At 50.4% G+C, this 20,612-nt stretch overlaps 1 protein-coding gene across 1 annotated transcript in view; it reads right to left on the minus strand.

The window, feature by feature from the left end:
• Window positions 1-20,612, minus strand: part of MEGF6 (multiple EGF-like-domains 6) — a 104,441-nt gene that overhangs the window by 18,732 nt on the left and 65,097 nt on the right. Inside the window, exons 5-13 of the mRNA XM_009889682.1 lie at window positions 18,720-18,842; window positions 9,106-9,231; window positions 8,091-8,213; window positions 7,583-7,705; window positions 5,391-5,528; window positions 3,425-3,547; window positions 2,473-2,595; window positions 1,200-1,364; window positions 809-940 (exon numbers count right to left, since the gene is read on the minus strand). Of these exons, the coding sequence (XP_009887984.1) occupies window positions 809-940; window positions 1,200-1,364; window positions 2,473-2,595; window positions 3,425-3,547; window positions 5,391-5,528; window positions 7,583-7,705; window positions 8,091-8,213; window positions 9,106-9,231; window positions 18,720-18,842 (1,176 nt within the window). The remainder of the gene's footprint in view (window positions 1-808; window positions 941-1,199; window positions 1,365-2,472; window positions 2,596-3,424; window positions 3,548-5,390; window positions 5,529-7,582; window positions 7,706-8,090; window positions 8,214-9,105; window positions 9,232-18,719; window positions 18,843-20,612) is intronic.

The following is a 20,612-nucleotide window of genomic DNA, read 5'->3' on the forward strand; positions in this document are numbered from 1 at the left end:
AGCTTTTTCCCAGCAGCCCCTGCTTTAGGGGTATCCTTTTTTTTTTTTTTTCTAGAGAGCCAGTCCTGGCTACAGTGCTGACCCCTGTGGAGCCTGCGCCAGGTGATCTCTGAGACTGAGGATCTCATCTGGGTGCTCACAGGCTTTAAGAATCTTCTGTTTTCAGGTGGGGACTGTAACAAATTGCTGGCCTGTTTGTAGGGGCTGTCCAGCCCGTTGCAGTCAGAGGGAAAGGTGTAAAACCCAAGAAAGCACAAATCTGGTATTCTCAGATGGTGATTCTGTGCTAGCGTGTAGCTTGATGGGGTTTTAATATAGCCCCAGACAGACCAACAGGCGCTGGAGGAAGGCTGGAGCCTTCGCAAGCAGTTCTGTTGGTGGCTAACACACAAACAAGATTTAAACACGGAAAATGACCTGGCTTAAACCCTGGATGTTGTATGGGAGTCGTGTATCAGCTCCGGCCTGTGCCACTGCTCTGCCACCCTCACAGGAAAGAAGTTCCTCCTCCATGTTTAGAATGAACTTCCGATGCTGAAGTTTGTGCCCGTTCCCTCTTGTCCTGTCACTGGGCACCGCTGGAAACAGACTGTTCCCACCCCCCAGCACCCTCCCTTTAAGGATTGATAAGTGTTGATAAGATCCCCCTCAGTCTTCTCTTCTCCAGACTGAACAGCCCCACGTCCCTCAGCCTTTCCTCAGCAGAGAGATGCTCCAGTCCCCTCAGCATCTCTGTAGCCCTTTGCTGGACCCTCTCCAGCAGTTCCCTGTCCTCACTCTGGTTGCAGAGGACACCAGCATCACTCACTCTGGTTGCAGAGGACGCCGGTCCAGCCTGCCGGACAGTCACAGCCGGTCTCCTCCGCGTTGCATGTGGCTCCGTTCTGGCAGTCCTCACAGGTCAGGCTGCAGTCGGGGCCGAACGTGTGCTCCAGGCAGACTGCAAGGAGAGGCGCTGCCGGTGAAAAGCCTCCCCCAGGGCTGCCTCAGCATCTCGGAGAGTTTGGGCAGAGAAACCCCCCCATGTGCAGGCTGCGGCAAAGCTAAACGCATCTGTGCTGTAACACAGGTTCTGCGTACATAGAAAAGGTACTCGACAACTCCTGTTGCTCACCAAACGCCAATAAACCCAGCAGGCGTGTGAATTCTGAAAATTTCCAAGCAAATTATGCCATTTACCAGAGCTGCAAAATGCCCACCAAATTTTTCTGAAAGCGTGTGCTCTCCTCTTGCTTCCATCTCTTCCTCCTCTTCATAGTCATCATTAAAGAGCTGCGTAAATTCATCTCGCAGGATTGCAACATGGGGGATTGGGCGGATAACGGGGCGCTGACCATCCAGAGCCTCCACAGGGTCCTCTATGGCTAGGGAAGGAGTCACGGAGAGGACAACGTCAAAGTGGGAAAAGAGGCAAGATCTCAAAGAGATGAATAAAAGGGCAGAACTTCTGTAATGAGAAAGGGAAACCAAAAATACCTGTGCAGGGTCGGTGCATCCGGTTTGGCACAGTTTGCACCACTGATCTCTCTCTATATTGACACCTCTAAAATTTTGCAACTTGTTTTGTGTTCATTTTGCCCGGAACGGGCACGGGCCAGCTGAGTGACTTCACAGCCTACGGGAAGAGCTTTGGTCTGAACCTCAAGAGACAGCTCCGGCTCCTCAGGTAGCTCTGCTCTCCCTCACCCCATCACCTCTGCCCTGCTGTTTTTCTGACCAGAGCCGCTCGGCTTTTCTGGTAAGCTGGTTCTTTTCTGGGAAATTAAACAATCTAACAAAACCAGGCAATGCTTTCCAGCTTGGTTCTCCTTTTGGAAAGAGTATCTATGAGGTACAGCTCCCGGTTTCCTTCCCTTGCAGGGCAGGCAAGGGTTAAAGCCAGGCAATCCCACTGAGCACAGGCACATTTGGGACCCGGGGCAGGGGCTGCAGAGCCCATCAAACAACCGCCTGGAGGAGGCACGGGCATTTGCCGGAGTAGGGAGGCACTGAGTGCTGCTTTTTGGGGTCCAGACCTGAGAAAGCCTTTCCAGGACGCTGGGCAACGCTGCTGGGGGCCGTCGGGTGAAGCGAGGGGGGTGTTGGCTGCCCTGTGAGTGAGTAAGTTGGGTAATGGTGTGTTTGGTGGAGTGTAAAGACAATACCACTTAAAAAAAAGAAATCCATTATAAGGGAAAACTGCAGAGGCCGGTGACTGCGAAAAGGGTTCAGGCTCTTTGGTTAATGTGGAGCAGTCACTGCAGACTATTGTAAGTGAACTGCGCCAAAATCCCTTATGCCTCTTCGGAAAGGCTGAAACAGCACTGGCCCTGTTGGGGAAAGCTTTCTGCTGGTGGCGTGAGTCATTTCCACTGCTAAGAGTAGTTAAGTGCTGTGGAAAAGGTGGCGTGCGGGGCTGGCGAGCTGCAGGGCGAGCTGGCCCTGGCTGTGCCGGGGGAGCAGGGCGAGGGGCAGCCCAGACGCTGCACTTACAGACACAGCTCCTTCGGTCCTCATCCAGTTTGTACCCGATCTCGCAGCCGCACTGGAAAGAGCCGAGCTGGTTCTGGCACGTGTGTTCGCATCCACCGACGTTTGACGAGCACTCATCCACATCTGAAAAAACACGGGATGCTCCAGAGTAACGGGCGCAGGGGCTCTGCACGGGGCAGGGCCCGCCGACCAGCGAGGGGGCTGACGGCATCCTCGTCGGCAGTCAGTGATGCCATCCGACCCCAAAAATTCCACCCAAGCGATTCCGGCAGCCCTGGGTTTCAAAATGCCTCGTGCTAGGCTTCAGCTCACATCTGTCACTAACTGTGTAGAAACAGGCGGGTAAACTCGGGCTTTCACCTGGGAAATGTTATCAGAGCGCTTTGGTAGCGAGAACAACTCATAAGGAGGAAAAAAAGCCCCAAATTCTTTATGCTAAGAAGGCGACTCGTCAGAGAGCTGACAGGAAAATCGGTATAAGCTGGAGAAACTGTAAGAAATGCCTGGCTATTAGCAACCAGGTAGGACAATTTCTTGTTCTCTTTATTAAAAGCTTCTGTTAGTCACTGTCTCGGCTGTATTTTACATAGACACTTTTATTTGCCTATATCTCTTAGGTGGAATTGATGGGCAATGTTGGCCTCTGGGGTTGAACATAAAATGATTTCTATGAATTAATGGAGTCAGACCTGGACTGACTCACTCTGAGCTATCCTGATTTTAACCCAGTGTGTTCAAAAGCCCCTTTGCTACACCTCAGCTGTGCCGGATTAGCGTGTGGGTCAGAACAGCCGAGCTGCCTTAACAGTGAGCAAACTGAGGCGGCTGACAGAACACAGAAGAGCAGAATTAGAGGAACGCGTTCCGCGTGTGCGTCCTGCCGTGCCGCAAGGCTGAGGACCGCAGCGTTGCTGGTTCACTTGCAGGAGTCCAGCTGGATGCTTCTGCTTACCATCACACCCACAGCCGTCCGTGCTGAGCCTGTATCCAGCATAGCAGGCACACTCGTAGCCCCCAGGATAGTTGTAACAATCTTGCTGACAGCAGTGAGAACCATTGTCACATTCGTTGATATCTAAATAAAAACCAAAGGGCAGTGGATGTTAATACACATCTAGCTTTGCTGCGGTGACAGTACTTGTTAAAATTGCCGCGTGACTAGTTCTGGTCAGATTTTACTGCTCTGACTGCCAAATGCTGAGCTAGTATTCTTGCTTTCCTCCGAAATAAGCGACTTTATGTTAACAGATCATCCTTGGCAATGCGCTCCCCAGCCCGGGGAGGAATCCCGGATCCTTGAGGCCTGTGGGAAGTTAACTGTGATTTTCAGCTCGAGATTGTTCTTAAAGGTTTTGTGTGCTTACAAATAGGGGCTGATTCCGACTGTAACACTGATTCTTGCTTTTGGATTTGCCCTGTTACAAATACTGATGTCGACGGGTGAGAACTGCGTGGTTCCTTCAGACTGTCTCAGGGTGAAGTCTCTGAAGGATGGACTTAGGTAACCCGGAGAAAGCAGAGCTCCTGCAGCTTTCAATTTTAAGCCCTTTCTATTCTATGGGACTTCATTTGTGCACTATGAAGTGGAATTATCACAGTGCCCATGTAGTAGTGGGGCTTGCGAAGCATCCCCTACCGCCAGAGGAGTCTGGACCATGGAGGTCTCTTGCAGGAAAACACACAGCACTGCTGGGCTACAGAAAGTGTACCGGGCTTTGCGGTACGCAAAGGAATAATGGTCTTTCTGAGCAGGCTTCAGGTCCTGGCTTTTTTGCTCCCGTGTTGCGATGCTCCTACAGAGCCACAGAGGAAAGCAAACGTCCTGAGGGTTTGGGGTTCCCCTCCTCTGTGCTGCCCTTTGCACAAGCAACCACGGGTGCCGGCGGCAGCCCGCTGAGGGGGATCTGCTCCTAACAGACATCCTGGACAGACACGCTCCTTGAAAACAGCAGGAAGAAGGTGGTACTGAACAAAGAAGGAACAAATGCAAGAATTATTTCCTGAGTAATGAGAACTGCAACTCTGCACTGCATGGAAATACGTAAAGTACTGTTTCGCACTACTAAACACTGTTTCTTTTTGCTAACGATCTCCTATTTGCTGGTTTTATAGAAAGAGAAGGCGTTAGGTACAAGTCCCTCAATGCACTGTCTGAGGCACAGACCCTCCAACTACCCTGCAGGAAGGGCACCCGCACTTCTTACAGCTTTGGGCTGCCTGAGGGATGCAAACCCGCAGCCGGCCGTGCTGTGCCGGCCCCGGCCCCGGCGTGGGCACAGGAGGATACCACAGCCCGACACGGTGCAGGAAATGTCAGCCTGGGGAGCACCACGGTGGGTTTCTGACTAGGTTATTTGCTGCGAAGGGCTCGGAGTAATGCAATATAGAGTGTATGCCTCAACTTTATAGCATTTACAGAGCCTGAGGTGCATTTCAGCCTTACCTCTCCATTAACACATACTTTACAGAACCAGATGGGGCTGAACCACACTTGGCTTGCAGCCAGTGACTCATCCACATCACTCATTTACTCAAATAACACTGCCGCTTCCTTTGAGCTAACAGGCAAGACGGTACATTTGGAGCATCATCCCTTCTAGACGTAGGCTTACTGGTATCTGAGATGTGAGTCTCTCTATCTGCCAATGCCGCCTCCGACCAGTTTCAGCATGGAAAAACTAACTGGCTCTGAAGTCAGCATTTGTGGTCCAAATACATCTTGAGTGGAGGTTTGAGGATGTCTTCAAGTAGAGCAATATCTCATCTCCTTTTAATTTGCATCTGTTTCTAGCTTTTTCTAGTTCCAGTTTGCATCTGTTTGTAGTGCATGTACAGGCAGTAGCTAACGCACGGAGATCCGCAGCACTACTTGAGATGTGCTTGTGAAAACAAGACATGTACCTTTTCCCTTGCCTTACCAGTGCATGTCTTCTGGTCCTCTTCAAGCCGATAGCCAAAGTTACAGGTACAGACTGGGCCAGAGCTGGTGTGGTGGCATGTATGGGAACAGCCACCGTTGTTGGCTTCACAGCTGTTCACAATCTCCATTTCTATCCCTGGAAAAGGCACACCGGTTAGGATCCCGCACATCTGGCTGGCCCGTGCCCTCCCTCGGTGCTGCGCTTCCAGCCGGGCTCCTCGCACGCGCGTTTCTGTGCGCACAGCCCTGCTGAGGAGAAGAGCGATCCGCAGCGGGGAAAGGATGGAAATAGTTTTGCAGAGAGGCCGCTGCTGGGCTGGGAAGTGATGTATAAAAATAAAGCGATGGATCCCGGGCAACGCCCCATGTAGCCTCTGGGGGACAGACTTGCGGAGCAGACTCTGGACAATCCCTGAGATGAACCAGACTGCAGACAAAACTGCTCCCACCCCTGACGGGCTGCAGTATGTGCTGCCAACCAAAAGTTGGCTCAGTCTTCGTAAGTACAGAGGTGTTCCGATGCCAGCTAGGAATGGGAGCAGCAGAACACAGCTCACTGCGGAAACATCCACATGCCTACAGCTAGAAACGTTAGTTACTGACATGTCAAAAATGGTAGACGCAAACATCAATAGCAGCCATATATTTCTTAGCTTGGCAAAGTTTATGTAAACTTAAGTCTAGTTAATGAAGCTTTCTTGAACTAAAAGGAACTTGTACCATAGAGCTTTGACTCAGTCCTGAATGTCAGGAAAACAATTTCTGCCTTCAAGAACATTTTTGAGTTTTCAGTATGTTCAGACCCGAGAAGGCTGAAAGAAGGGAAGAAGGGGAGCTTGATGCTTCCCAATGGATCTGTGCATGTCAAAACCAAAAACTGTGCCACGGTGGAAGACTATATTCCAGATTTCACAACATGAATATAGTCCCTCTGTCTTTTTCCTTTTCTTATTCATGGAAGAACAACCAGGGGTTTGCATAAAAGAAATGCGCTAGAAGGGGCAGGGAGAAGCACTTTTCATACAAGAAGGCCACTTAATTCTATAGTTTGCACCAAAGTAGAGCTATTGTCAATGGTTATGGCAATGAGTCACAACAACCGGAGAAGCCATGTCAGAACACGAGTGGGACTTGTGCTTCCACTGTCCCTGCTGTCAAAAGTGACCCTCCAGGGCTGGCGTCTCTTACCAGCGGCTTACCTGGCAAAAGCAAGATTTGAGCAGCAATAAAACTATGTTTTTTTTCACCTGTGGGCCAGTTGGCTGAAGCCACAAAGGGTAATCTTCCCTGCTGCGTAGTCACAGTGGGAGGTGAGGAGGCAGCTAAGGCACAGACCTGGCTTCCAAACCCAACCCCCTGTGAGCCCTGCTGCCTATCCTGCATCTTCTCCCCAGCCGCTGAAGATAAATATGCAGTTGCACATGAAACTGAGCTATGGGATTTATTTTTTTTTTTCAGAATATGCGGTGTGAGATAACCCACGTTCATAGGGAGAAAGGTGTGTCCATGCTTAGGCTCTTAAATAGCATGTCATCAGCCTAGTTCCTCACATTGCTCTGTTTGATGCCTCTCAAGACCCATTTACGGTCTGCAAAGCCTTACCCTCACCCCCTGGGCAGGCTCCCAGCGGGAGCTGCAGCACTGCACAGGTGGAGCATCACGGCTTCCAGTAACACCAGCTGCCAGCACTGGGATTGCCACGGTGGCTTTCATCGGTAAGGGGGCTGCTCGTGCGGGATGCCGATAGCTCCGCTTTGGACTGTCCCTGCTGATGTGTATTAGCTGAACAAGGATGTACGGACAATCTGGCTCATTCTTGCATAATACTGTTTATTTCTTTTCTTGATGGGAGCAGATGTGATCACTTCGCTAGCTCAATTCCTTCTTCAGTTACACATCTGCAGCCGACTGAACTCATCCAGTGAAGTCCCCAAGAGCAGAACTTGGCCTATTTGGAGCCTAATGGCTCCAAACAAACTGCCTGAACCAGCAAAAGTAGCTTCATGGTAACTTTAAAGATCAGACAAAGTTTTTTATCTTGGTGGGAGAGTAAACAGCGCCAAACCTGCTTGTGAAATTCTTCAAAAAAGATTGCTGAAACTTGGCCCCACCGATCCCCAGAGGACAGAGCACAAACACTTGCCTGCAGAAGCAGTCCCGCCTGGGGTGGGCTCTGCATGCGGTACTCACGGTAGCATTGCTTGCCGTCTGCCCCCAGCTCATAGCCCAGGTTACAGGTACACTTAAAGGAGCCGCGAGTGTTGAGACACTGGTGTGCACACATGGCTAGTCCAGTCAGGCACTCATTCACGTCTGCAAGAGATGAGCAATCAATAAGCAAAGCGGGTTGAGCCATAAACAGTCTTTCAAAGGGACAATTGTTATTGCGTTCAAGTTTTTCACTGCTTTTTTGCACCCTGAATTCTTCACTGGGGTCCAGCCCGGCAAAGAAACAGAGTTGAGAGTTCAGAATTACTGTAAGGCTTCCTAGGAAATGGGATCACACGGAACTCGAGTGCTGTTCCAGATGACTCGAGCGGGGCTCTTGGACGGACGTCAACAGAACGCTTTCATGCCACCCCTCTGGAACCTTGTGCACCATGCCGTTAAGTTCACAAACGCTGATAGATCAAGAGCTACTTCACCCCATGCGACACGGTTGTTTTTCCCTGTGAAAGCTTTGCTGTAGGCAGCTTACCTTCACAGGCCCTGTTGTCGGGCGCCAGCCGGTAGCCGGGGTGGCACTCGCAGCGGGCTGTTCCGCGGTGGTTGTGGCAGCGGTGCATGCAGCCCCCGTTCCTGTCGGTGCAGGGGTTCCTCACTGCGGGTCAAAGCAGAAGAGGCAGGCTTATTTCACACTAATCCTGGCTCCTGTTGGCGTTATGCTTATGGGACAACAGAGCATCGAGCAGTTATGTCTGGGAAAAAGTCTGTGAAAGACCATTCTCCACCAGACAGAATATCTCTGCTACCGTTTACTGCTCCATCCAGGCAGGAGGATTTACACGGTGCGAGATCCTGCAAAAGGCAGGCACTAATCTGAGTAAAAGCTTTCCAGCAGAGGCTTGGCATGGGCATGTCCCTCCACAGAGATTCCAGAGCGAGTACAAGGCAAATTTGCTTCAATTGCTCCTATCTCCTATCAAAGGGTTTGCCAATCTCTGACCTGCTCCAGGACCGGGACAGACGCTACCAAACCCTGCCGACTGCTGCATTTTTAATACCCCAGTTGTCCCTTTTCCCGTAGCAACTTCACAGCTAAAGACTTCCCTCCTCCTCCTGCTAGAATGCCAGCTGCTATGAATGAGGAGATTAAACTTCTGCTCTATATCCCCTTCAGCTTCTCTCCCTCCTGCAGCCGGGAGCAGGTCAGCCAGAAAGCTGTCTGCAAGCAGAGGGAGAAGAACCCGTCCCGCTGCGGCACGCTGCTGTTCCTCCGCTTTCTCAGGACTGTGTGCCTTCACACAATTTCATTTTTGTTGGCTACACTCCTCCAGCTCTTCCTTGCCTTTCAGAATAAGCTGCGGAATAGGTCCGTGATGATACAACATGCGGAGTTTTTACTGGGGAGGAACCCCCCGCTCTGATCTATTTGACATCTGAGTGCGCAAGTGGATGCTGCCTATTCCCCGCAGCTCCCAGTTGCCCCTGGATAAACGGCCCACGCGAAGCTCTGCCTCCCCAGCTTCCCCTGGGTGCTCGAGGGGACTCACAGACGCAGCGTTTGCCGTCCTCCCGCAGCTGGTAATTGTGCCGGCACCGGCACTGATGCTGCAGCAGCGTCACCTGCACGCAGTCGTGTTCGCAGCCACCATTGTTCAGGGCACACGTGTTCACAGCTACGAGGCAAAGGGACAGCACGTTCACCACAAAAATAACAGCACCCGGAGGAGTCTCTCGCGCAGGAACAGGGCAAATCCCACGTACTTACACAGAGCACTGCTGATGAGGACTGAAAATTGGGGCGTGTTCAACCTGCGCTAAAGTGAGAAGTTGGTGGCAAATTTTGGAAGTGTGCTAAACGTGAGCTGTTGCTACAAAACTCAGCTCTGTACGCAGCGCAGGAGAGAGGTCACCCACCACAGTCCCAGAGAGGGACCTCGGGCAGAGCCCCTCGAGACGGGGGCCCCTGGCTTGAAAGGTAAGATGGGCTCAACCGTGTCAGGTAGCAGCTTAAAATCACTGTTTTCCACAGTAACAGCTCCCAGCAGCTCTCCCGGGAGGCGAGACCAGGACGTGGGGGTCTGGGCTGACCACCGGCACGCGTCCTCGCGACCATCAGCCCTCCGGAAGGGTGCCCGTGTCGGCAGGAAGGCTTCTCGCGCTGCGCTGTGCCTGACATTCCCAAAACTTTGTTCAAAGATGGTCACTGACGGTGCAATGCCACAGCTAGTCCAGCTTAATTACTGCTCAGAGATGCGCTCAGGTGTATTCAGGTTTTCTTGTAACAAAATGATATGGAAAACTAAGTTTCTAGCTCCATGCGATGCAGAAGACACCGATTACACAGGGGAGGGACCAACAGGTACCATCAGCTCTCCTGGGAACATTTAAGGAAAAATGTTTTGAGATGCATCCTGCACGTCCGCACTGCCATCGCATGTCACAGCCCCGCAGTGCGTTGGCTAGGAGATGTCTGCATGACAGTCAGGACACGTGTGCTCGTCCACACCACGAGTAACCGATGCTGTGACCGGCAAAGCCGCAGCACTCGGAGATGTGCTGGCGGGAACGGTGATTTCATCCGGAGTGCAGGCAGGACTGGGAATCGAGATTCCCGACTGCTGTTCCTGGCCGTGCCACAGCGTTTCTGTGTGGCCTTGCGCAAGGCGCTTTCCTGCCCAAAGGATTTCAAACAGTCGGAAAACAGAAGGTTTTGCCTAGGCTACGGCAGAAAACAGATCTTATGACCAAACATGTGGACTATCTTCTCTTTGCAAGCTTGCTATCATTAATCAGCCTTAAAATAGCCTTCTCCTCCCCCCTCTCTGCTCTTATAACCCAGGAGTTCTCTGCAGGATAAGCAACAAAAGCGCGATGTTTCACTGGAGATGTGTGCACCTTGCAACCAGCACCCGGGCAGTTTCCCTGCTTATTTTTCACTAGGCTGCAGCTACCCGGGACCACTGCCCTTCTTGTATCCAGGAAAAAACTGAGCTAGAAAACAAAGCAGGGAAAGACCTTCTGGAGGGGGCTTCACAAACTCTGGTAGATATGCCATCTTGGGGTAACGACATGCCTCCAAAGTGATGAAAGTCGCCTCTTAGACCATGGCATGTCTCCTGATTTAGCCTACCTACTCCTTAATTAGTGAGAATCTCCAGCAGAGACTTACGGGAATTGGGATATTGGCCTTTAAAGCCTGTTCTTCCTCTTGGGAGACAGGAATGTGCACGAAACCCATAACACGCTGCACATCAAAGCTGTGCATGTGCGACACGGCAAAAACCCAGCCACGGTCTGGGATGGAAACCCAGACCTGGTTTCCATAAGCAGAATGGTACGATGAGTTGTGGTCTCACACATTTTTGACCTATTTTTCAAACTCCAGAATAAACTAATGTGCTGACTCCAAGGAATCTTCTAAGAAAGCTAAAAATATCTCTAATGAAAAACATCTCTCCACAAACTAACACTTCAGGTAATCCCAGTGCCCTCAACAACCTCCAGAGTTTTGCTAAGCAGGCGAGCCTGGAAAGCATATGCCAGTAAAAGTCTCCACTTTTAACGAGGTCTCCGGGTCCCAGGGGCAGCGGGGTTTGTCAAACACCCGTGCCCAGGGCGCATAGGAGGAGGCGGGCTGCAGGCGGCTCGCCCGCGTCGGGTACCAACGCCTCGTCCGAGTACTCAAAAGAGTATTTTCTACAAAGTACTGAAAGTCATTTGATTAAGCCTCTCTTGTGTATTAGCGAAAAACAAATATTTGGCACAGGAGGAAAAGAAAAGGCAAAACTGTATGGGTTTGGGTCTTTTTTCTGAAAAAAATATGCCTTGACTCAGAGCTGAGGAGCTCTCTCACTTCAAACTTTTAAATACTAATTTCCCGTTGTATGCCTCTAATTAACTTAACGACATTTGGGGGAATAAAAGTCACTTAATAGGGTCAAAGTATTGCCATACACAACATACGGCTGGAGCGAGAACTATCAGTTTATGTTGCGCTGACATTGTTTCCTTTCATCCATTTGGAAGGGAACAACAGAAATACCCAACGTTCCTGAAAAGTTATGGGTCAGAGTTACAGTACTCAAGCTTTAGCAGAGATGGGTGGTCATTTTAAAATATTCTGATATATTAAAGTGTTTAATAACATATATTCAAAAATACCCATAAATAACATGCTTGTTCTTCTTGGAGTGGTTTGGTTTTTTTTAAGTAAAACAATGCTAACGCCTGCCAAAACATTCCTTCAAATGGGAAAAGTACTGAGCTAATACATAACAAGCCAACACATCTTACGTCTGTAATAACCTCCCAGGATGCAGTTATTCGTATGAATTTGCAGTCTAAATAACCGCCCGCCCTGCATACCTCTAAAAGACAACTTTTCAGAGTGGAAAAAGCTAAAGTCCTGGTTCTTCTTTATCATAGAAAATTCAAGCAGACAAATCCTGTAAGGTTGGATAGAGCAGACTTTCCAAAAGGATTATTTCTACATAGAAGAAGATCAACATGTGTCGCTGGGTTGCCCTGAGGCACAACACCCGTGTACGGATGGAATTTTGCAATGGCAAAACCCGTTCCTTGAAAGACAGAGAAAACTTCAGACACACATGGCAACGCTTGGCCAACCACTGCGGGCAGCTTGAGTAGGGTATGGACACAAACAAAAAGGACACGTGTTCCTCTTCCAGCGCATCCTCCTTGGCCAAGGGCTTTAGTGCAACCAAGTGCCAGAACAACTTACACAGATCTTAACTGATGCCATTTGCAGGCCACTAAGAACATAAAAGGTGAAGCAGTGAGAGCGCAGGCATCTTGCAGAGCATTTTCTTCCCTCTTGTGTTTTTTTTTAGCATGGTTTATTTGCTAGCAAGTGTACTCTTCAAGACTAATAACCCCATCTGAGCCTCTCCATTCTGTGATTGCACGTGATGATGAAGGGGCCAGGGTACGCTGTGGTCTCAGCCATCGCGGGTAAGTTCCAGACCACTACGGGTAATGGGAACCAGAAGTCCTTCTCTGCCAAGATACTTATGTACAGGCAACAAGTAGCCGCCATCACGGGCTATATGGCACTCGTATGCTATACGGCACTCGTGGCACACGCGCAATGAAAAGAGCAAATCAATTGTGTCCTGCGGTGTCCCACAGAGCCGCCCACGTGCACCGATGTTTTGCTAAGATACAAACTAATTCAATTTAAGAATCAGGAATAATAAGACAAAACAAATGAAACATGTTACAATTGTTTTGGGTGTCTTTCCATGAAAGCAAGGGCCTTCTAATTCTGGGTCTCCTTAGCTGGCTTCTCGTGGAGTAACAGCCAGTAGACCTCACGGCGGCCTTGTTTTAATTACTGCTCTTTTTTTTTTCTGTTTACAGAACCACTCTAAAAATATTTCCATTCCCAGATGCTTTTCCTAGCTTAACATTTCTGTGACAACGTTGCCAAATCCAGTGTCATCTTGTACATCACACAGATTTTTGTAATTAAAGCTCAGACAGATTTTCCACAGATGATATTTCATCGTCTGCAAGAGGGACGTTAGGTCCGTCCCCTCTGTCTGAAGCGAGTGCAGTGCTGCTGAAAGATGCTAGCTCCCACAGTCTCACCCTTCAGGCCCCAGGAAAAGGATAAAAAGGGACGGAAAGGACGTTGTTACTACTGGTTGCACGCGGGAAGTGGGTGTACGCAGTAGCAGCCTAACTTCTCCTCTTTCCCATCTGTATCACCTTTCCTTCAGACCCGAGGAACTTGCCCTCAGAAGCAGTGAGCCAATACTTTAAGAGTAACTGCAAGCAGCTGTAACTAGAACTGAGCATGACGTTCCCTTTTACAGCATCACACAAACCCATCGATTCTAAGAAACGTCTGAGAAATGCCCCACTGGGCAAAGAAAAGGTCAAATTTTCTAAAATGTGCAAGTTGCCTGTGTAGTGCATGCAGATTAAAAACCTCGAAGAACTACAGCCAGATGATTACCCTCTGTGCACGTAGTTCAAGCCCACACAAACCTCTACAGCACAGTCCTTCTGTTCACTATATAAATCGCTGCTATATTTGAGTTTTCTTCGTTTGAAGTACTCATAATATAAATAGGGATACATCGTGTAATCCCAAACTGATTTATTCTAACCTCAGACAATTTCCAGAAACATGTTGTGTGTTAATACAGACCATCTCTCTACTCCGCAGGCCAACAAAAGCAATTGGCTCAGATTAAATTCTTTGCCTTGGACTGGAGTTCATCCCTCCACTGAAACAGTGGAGAAGGACCTGAAGATGTCAGCTTCCTGCCTCCTGCCCATGTGGTTCTGATAAAGGAAGAGGTAATTTCAGGACGTCCAATGACTCTTTTGGTTCTGTTTCACTTTCAACAGAAATGTTTGCTCTTTTCCCCCTCCCTTCTGTATTAAAATCCTTGGTGACTTGCTATATTCGAACTACAAAGCCACAATAAAAAGAATCTTGCACAACTGAGCTGCAGATTACCCAAAGATGGTTGGACTCGATGATCCCAAGGGTCTCTTCCAACCTAGACAATTCTACGATTCTATGATTCTAAAGCATCAGAAGTGGTTGAGAGTTGCTGCGAGACCCAGAGCAGGACACAAGGAAGGCGGTTTTCAGCCCTTGTTTGTGCTGAAGTCACAGGGATCAGAGCGGGTCCAGGTCTGGAGAGCTGCCTCGGCATCCTTGGTTGCGTCGGAGCATCTCCGGGATGCAGCCCAGCACAGGCTCCTGACACCCCAGCTTTCTCACAGCCTCAAGCAGAGCTTGGCCACGGTGTAAGCTTTTATTCCGCTCCTGCACCACAGGGATCACTGTGAGGCTTTTGGAGCCCCTCGCTCCCACGACGGTTGATGGGGCAGAGAGCGCTACTGATGGAAGGGATCCCAAGGTGCGAGGGGACACCAGGAGGCTGCTGTCATTGACTGCCCTTGATTCTCCAGGCAATGTCCAAGATGAAATTTAAGAACAGCCTGTTGGCCTGTGCATAGAGCCAAGCTCTGCTTATGCTGTAAAAGGTACCAACATCCTCAAAGAAAAATGCTTTTAAAGGCAAAATATTTCTTCCAGTTCTACACAGCTCCTTACCTGGAACCGCAATACACTTCATAAGGCACTGCTTTTAAAGGTGCCTGAGTAACTTCTGAAAAATTCTGCTGATTTTTTTCCCTACTACATTGGGCCTTCCTTTATCACCTGCAATACAAAGCACAAAGGTGCGAAGAGCTACCAAGGGTACAAAGCCATCGAAAGAAAATAGCAAAAGATTTTATCAGTTTTCCAGTTCTTTGACGTCTTCGGGAATAAAATAGGCTTCGACTTTCCATCGCAAGCTTGGAGTAACAGTTCAGCCAGAGGGTGGGAAAGGACCGCTCGCCCTGAGCCACCCCCCAGGAGCTGAGCTACTGCGGGGGGAAGAGCCACCAGCCTCCGCAGGGCGATCCCGGAGCGCCCCGCTTCAGGCAGTGCGGCCGATTAACTGAAGCCTTTGTGGGTTTTGTGGGAATCGGAAAACATTTAAAGAATTAGATCTGCGGTTTTACAGACCTTAACTAGAAACTTCGTGGCAATAGTCTTTTCCTGTCTCTAAAACGTTTTCTGGCCTGCCTTGCTGCTGGCGGGGGCTGTCCACAGGTCCCTGCGGCCCCTCTGCGTGCTGGAGCAGCTCTAAGCTGCGAGAACCCCCCACAGCCCATCACCAGCAGCGGCTTCGCTGCCTCTGAGGGCAGAGCAGTTCTGGAGCAGAGGGGAACGGATGGGAGACTGTCTCTGGTTCTCCTTATTCCTATCACATTCCTTTTATTTAGTGGCAATTTGTTTCTGTTTTAGCAGCACTGAAGCTTACCTGCCCAGCAAAATTAGAGGACAGCCCCAACTTGAAGAGAAACACGGCTTTTATCGGTGTACCTAATCCCTCAGAACCATGCAGGGAAAAAAAATTATAATCTCGGTTGCAGTCAAGTGAGCACCTAAAGCTTCACAGAAGTGAAGAAATGTGGCTGAGGTCTTCCCGAGCAAAACCCACCATCTCTTGCTACCCGCGGCCTGAGAAAGCGGCTGCCGGGCACTGCACCGTCCCCGCTCCGCAGCCCCGCAACGGAGGTTACTTGCCCAGGCAAACACAGCTCCTCTGGCCCGCGCAGCGCCACGCCACAGCTCTGGCTTTGCCATACACCACAGCCCATCTCTTCGTAGGTACCAACGCAACAGCTATGAAGCAGCTCACTACCGGGGAGAAGCTCACCTATCTAACGGGACCCACAGAGAGAGGCTATCGCGTCTCCTTTCTGCACAGCCCCCGCTCAGCCTCCAAGGCACCGGCGAGCCCCTCTGCTCCGGGACCTGCCTGTCAGAGCGGCCACCGACCGAGGGGAGATCCCGTCCTCGTCCCCAGCGGTGCTGCCGGAAGGCGCAAATGGCAGCGTGATGGGCGTCCGTGCGGAGCGAGGGCGCCTGCGCCCCGCCGTCGCTGCCCGGTGACTCGTCGGGAATGTCGGCTTAATAAAATCCGTGTGATTTCCAAGATCAAGTCGGAGCAAAGCCTCTGACTTCGCAGTGTAAATATTTACGTAGCCCGAGCGCTTAAGTAAAAAGCCACTTGCATGTACTTGGGAAGACACCACAGAAAGCGAGCACGCGCTCAAGGGCCCGGGATTACTGCGACGTGACCCATGGAAAGCCGCCCGGCCGGACTGCACGCCACTGCTCGTGGGTTTGCCATCCGAGCGTCGGTGAAGGCAGCAAACGGGAGAGCACATCCCGCTGCCACGACCAAACCCGGGGCGAGAGCATCCCCTCGGCAGCCTCCCCGCTGCCCCTCGCCTGGGCTCTGCTGGGGGTGGGCTCATTCCGAGGGCACAAACAGCCCGTGTTTACAGGAACGAGAGCTGTGTGCACTCCAGCCCCGTCGCGCTGGGCTGCCGTGCCTGACTGCTGCCACACAGCCAGCGGACGCAGGGAGGAGAGCTGCTGGGCTCCGGCACCAAGAACCACCCACAGAATCCATAGGGGCAGAAAGCTGCGCACCGGGGAACGGGGCAGTCGGGCACGTGGGCACCCGTGGCACAAGGCAACCCCGTGTCCATGGGCACAGAAACCCTGTGGGCAGCCATAAACACCGGCAGAGGAGTAACCTCCAAATCTGTGCTCTGTTCTGAGCTTTAACAAGAAAAATAAGTTTAATTCCACCCCTCTCCACAACCGGCTTAATAGGTTAGTACAGAGCTATTACGCAGGCGCGCTATATATACACATATATGCACTTTTCTATCATGAAAGTGTAAAGAACAAAACCCACCAGTCCTGAAGCGAGAAAGCCAGGTTTTCAGGTCTGCTTTGTTGTTATTTTAGAAACAGTTTTGGACAAGTATGTAGGGAGAGTTTTCACTCGCCCTGCCTGGTCTGCATCCACTTTCCCGCGCACTGCGAGGGTCGCAGGGGCACCGGCGCCGCTGAACTGACCGCAGCTCCTGCCAGCCCCGCGCCCCAGAGCTTCCAGGGACCGCCCCAGTTCCTCCCCTCGTGGATCAGGTTTCGTGAATAGAGACCCCTGAATTTTGGCAGATGGATTCCGACACTGTGCACATGATGGCGAATACTTGCTCAGAAGCGTAACGCAAAGCAGGTTTGCAGCGCTCGGCGCAGGCAGCGCGGAGCAGGGCAGCCCTGCCTGCCCGCATCCCCGCAGAAATGCTCTGCGCGGCACAGCCACGCCAGCAGGTAAGCCTGAAGAACGAAAGCAAAGGATGGAAATGGCTTTTAAAGAAGAGATTCCTCCCTATAGTGATCCCTTCGACACTTTCTCTGGAAATTGTTTCACCTTCTGGGGCTGACCCCGCTGAGAACACCAGAGCTCCCAGTGCCTGGCTCGTGCCTTATTCTACGAGGCAGAGGCAGCAGAGTCACTCTATACCACAAAAAAGAGAACTACATATTATAAAGCCAATTATTAGATGACAGACCGCATGCACGCTTACATGCAAACAGCAGCAATGCACAGCAAGTTCACACGCCCGGTGCGAGAGCAGAGGGCTGGGAACGATGGGCTTTTTTCTTCATTTGTGATCCTTTCGCTTCTGGATTATTTTCCAGCAAAATGCAGGGCGCTTACACCTCAAGCGTACGTCTCACCGCTCTTGTTAGAGTATCGTCACATAGTGGGGCAGTTGCGGAAGGATGTGCAGTCTGTGCTGCTCTGGGCACGGTGGGTACCGCTTCCTTAGATGGCTTTTTTCTGCTCCCATCACCATTCCCAGCTGGCACACACAGGCTCACACAGTCATTTTTAGCAAACTTTGGAACGTGACTATACTCTGAGAAAAACCAGCAAATGGCCTTTGTAATACCACCGCCCAGGAATTCTTTCCACTTGTATGAAAATATCCCTCAAAAAAACCAGAAAAAATGTGTCAAATAAAGCTGTGAGGGAGAAGGGGTTTAACAACAGCAGCAGCAGATGCTGGAAGGCAGACTCCCAGCTCCACCCCGCTGTCTCTGAGCCTCTACTTTGGGGCCAGCAAACAACAATATTTCAAGAAACTGGCCCAGAAATCAGCTGCAAGCCAGACCTGGCATCTGAAATGTAATGTCTGGACACGCACCATCCAAGCAGACGCATGACCACCGTCCCAGGGAAGTGGGGTTTGACATTATTATGGCCACAGTTCCACACACAGCCACGCTTCTTTTCACCTGTTTGTCATACCTGGTGCCTACCGTGCGGACTAGGGAAATTAGCTGAGGTAAAAACGACTGTCTTGAACCTTTTCATAATCTAGTTTATGTATTTGTTCTGAAAATGCTGTATCTGATACACCCTGTATCAAAAGCAGAAGCACCAAAGCATTGGAAGTTACTTCTCCTGAACCAGAATAAACTGATGAACTACAAAGAAATCAAAATCGTACGTGTCCGCACTGAAGAACAGCAAATTTTCTGAACCCAGTAACAGAAACACGTTAGGGAAGACTACTGAGATCCCGAGAAACAAAGGAACACGTAATCCATCACCATCATCTCAAATTCCCTGCACAGAGGATGGCTGTGAGCGGGTACGCCAACGTAAGCGTTTTCTGCACAATGCCACACGTTTACAGGTAGGAAAAGGGCTACAAAGAATTAGAGATTCTCAAGAACCTGAAAACTATGACTTACCAAGGCAGGTCCTGCCATCTGTGTGCAGGCGAAAGCCGGGCTTGCACTCACAGTAATAAGATCCGAGAGTGTTCACACATCTGTGCTGGCAGCCCCCGTTGTGGACCTGGCACTCATCAACATCTGCAAAAGAAAAGGGAAGAGGGGAAAAATGCTCAGAGAAGTGGGCATGATGGTATCGGAGGGCAGGATTGTTGACTGCCTCCAGACCAGAGGAATGAATGCAGGAGGAACAAGACTGCCATTTATTATGTTCAATCAGTCAAGCTATTTAAGAGATTTCAAGGACAAGCATGCAATCAGGGAGGGGGGAAAAAGGCATCCTGTTTGTCAATCAGCATAAACCACCCTTCATCTCCTTCACCTCGCAATGGTCACTTTTCCCATTTGATCAGAGATTTATTAAAATTTGACACTTCCTTGCTCCTTATGTGTTGAAAACAGACTGGGCCAGTCCATTTGCTACTTAGATGAATGGTGAGAGCAAACACCAAACATCGCAGGCCGGGGCGAGGGGGAACGACACGAGGCAGCCAAGTTCAGCGCCGCGGTGCCACCGCAGCAGAGGTTCTCGCCCTGCTGGGTTAACCTCGTCCTTCTGCAGCACAGAAGCTGGTGTCCCCGAGCTCAGCCACGTGCCAAAGCTGAGGGGCTTTACTGTCATGTCTCTCATCTCAGTATTTTCACAAAGCATTTCACACATTTCACACCATTTACACCTGGAACTCCCTTGACCTGCTGCTGAAACGCAGCAAAAGTTGGGGTACCTGGTGATATGCTGTGCTCAAATTGCTATGCATCACTGGAGATGTGAAAGAAGACACAATAATAACTGGAGAAAGTTATCCCGATGGACCAATTGTACGATTAGCAAGGATTTGTTCATAGTTATATGATACTTAAGAACATGGTGAAGTCCAGCTTGACCCCAAAACACAAAAGGCGGACTAGAAACGGCGACAGTCTGCCCGCAGGTCCCCAGCCCTCTCCTCCCGGCTCCACGGCCGGAGCTCCCGGGAGAGCCGAGGCGGCTGCTGCTGCTGCAAGAAATCCACTTGGCCAACACCACTGTGGATGTCCATTTCTGCGGGCAGAACGACCAGCCCTCCAACAAAAGGCAGTGTCTGAGCCACAATAATCCTCTGCCAAGTGCTGAGCAATCTTTCGAGAGCTGAAATGGGAGCTACCCCATGAGTTATTGGTAAAAAATATCCTGTGTCATTTTATTATCGAAGCTTCAAAACCAGGGAGGCAGACGGCAGTGTGTTACAGAAAGGGAGATTCGTTCCTCTTTCACAGACCTTAAATTGCCTTTAAGCGCTGGGAATAACTTCCAGAACTGAGAAGAAATGTGAAAACGTTTGGAGCGCCCAGCGACATGGTGCTAACTAAGATGCGTATCAGAAGCTTGTCAAAGGCAATTTCAAGTTTCTGAGACATAAGACTCCTTCATATGGCTATAATTAGAAATAATAGAGACGTTTGTGGCTATAGCTGCACAGTTCCTTAACTCCTGCCATTTGTGTGTGTACACGTATACACGTACACCACCTTTCAGCCCGGAAAGGACGAGAGATCTCTAGTCGGGTGGAGGAACCGCATTCACAGCAACAGCAAAAAAAGCCAACCAGCAATTCCTTGTTTCCACGGAGAGAAAACTTCAGGAGCTTTGGGTCTATCAGCGTTTCTGCGCGCTTTTTGCCCTTTGTGAAGACAACTTCAGCACCCACAACTATTTCCCACTGGCGCAGCGCGGCGGCTCACGCCAGCAGCAGGACGATACAGAGCCACGCTGAGCGATGAACCAGCGCCGCCTCATCAATGGCTGCTACTAATGAGATAAAGAAACCTTTCCTCCATGAATCACGGCAGGGGGGTGCTTCCGCCCGTGTC

Source organism: Charadrius vociferus, unplaced genomic scaffold (genome assembly GCF_000708025.1).
Source record: "Charadrius vociferus isolate BGI_N301 unplaced genomic scaffold, ASM70802v2 scaffold477, whole genome shotgun sequence".
NCBI lineage: Eukaryota > Metazoa > Chordata > Aves > Charadriiformes > Charadriidae > Charadrius > Charadrius vociferus.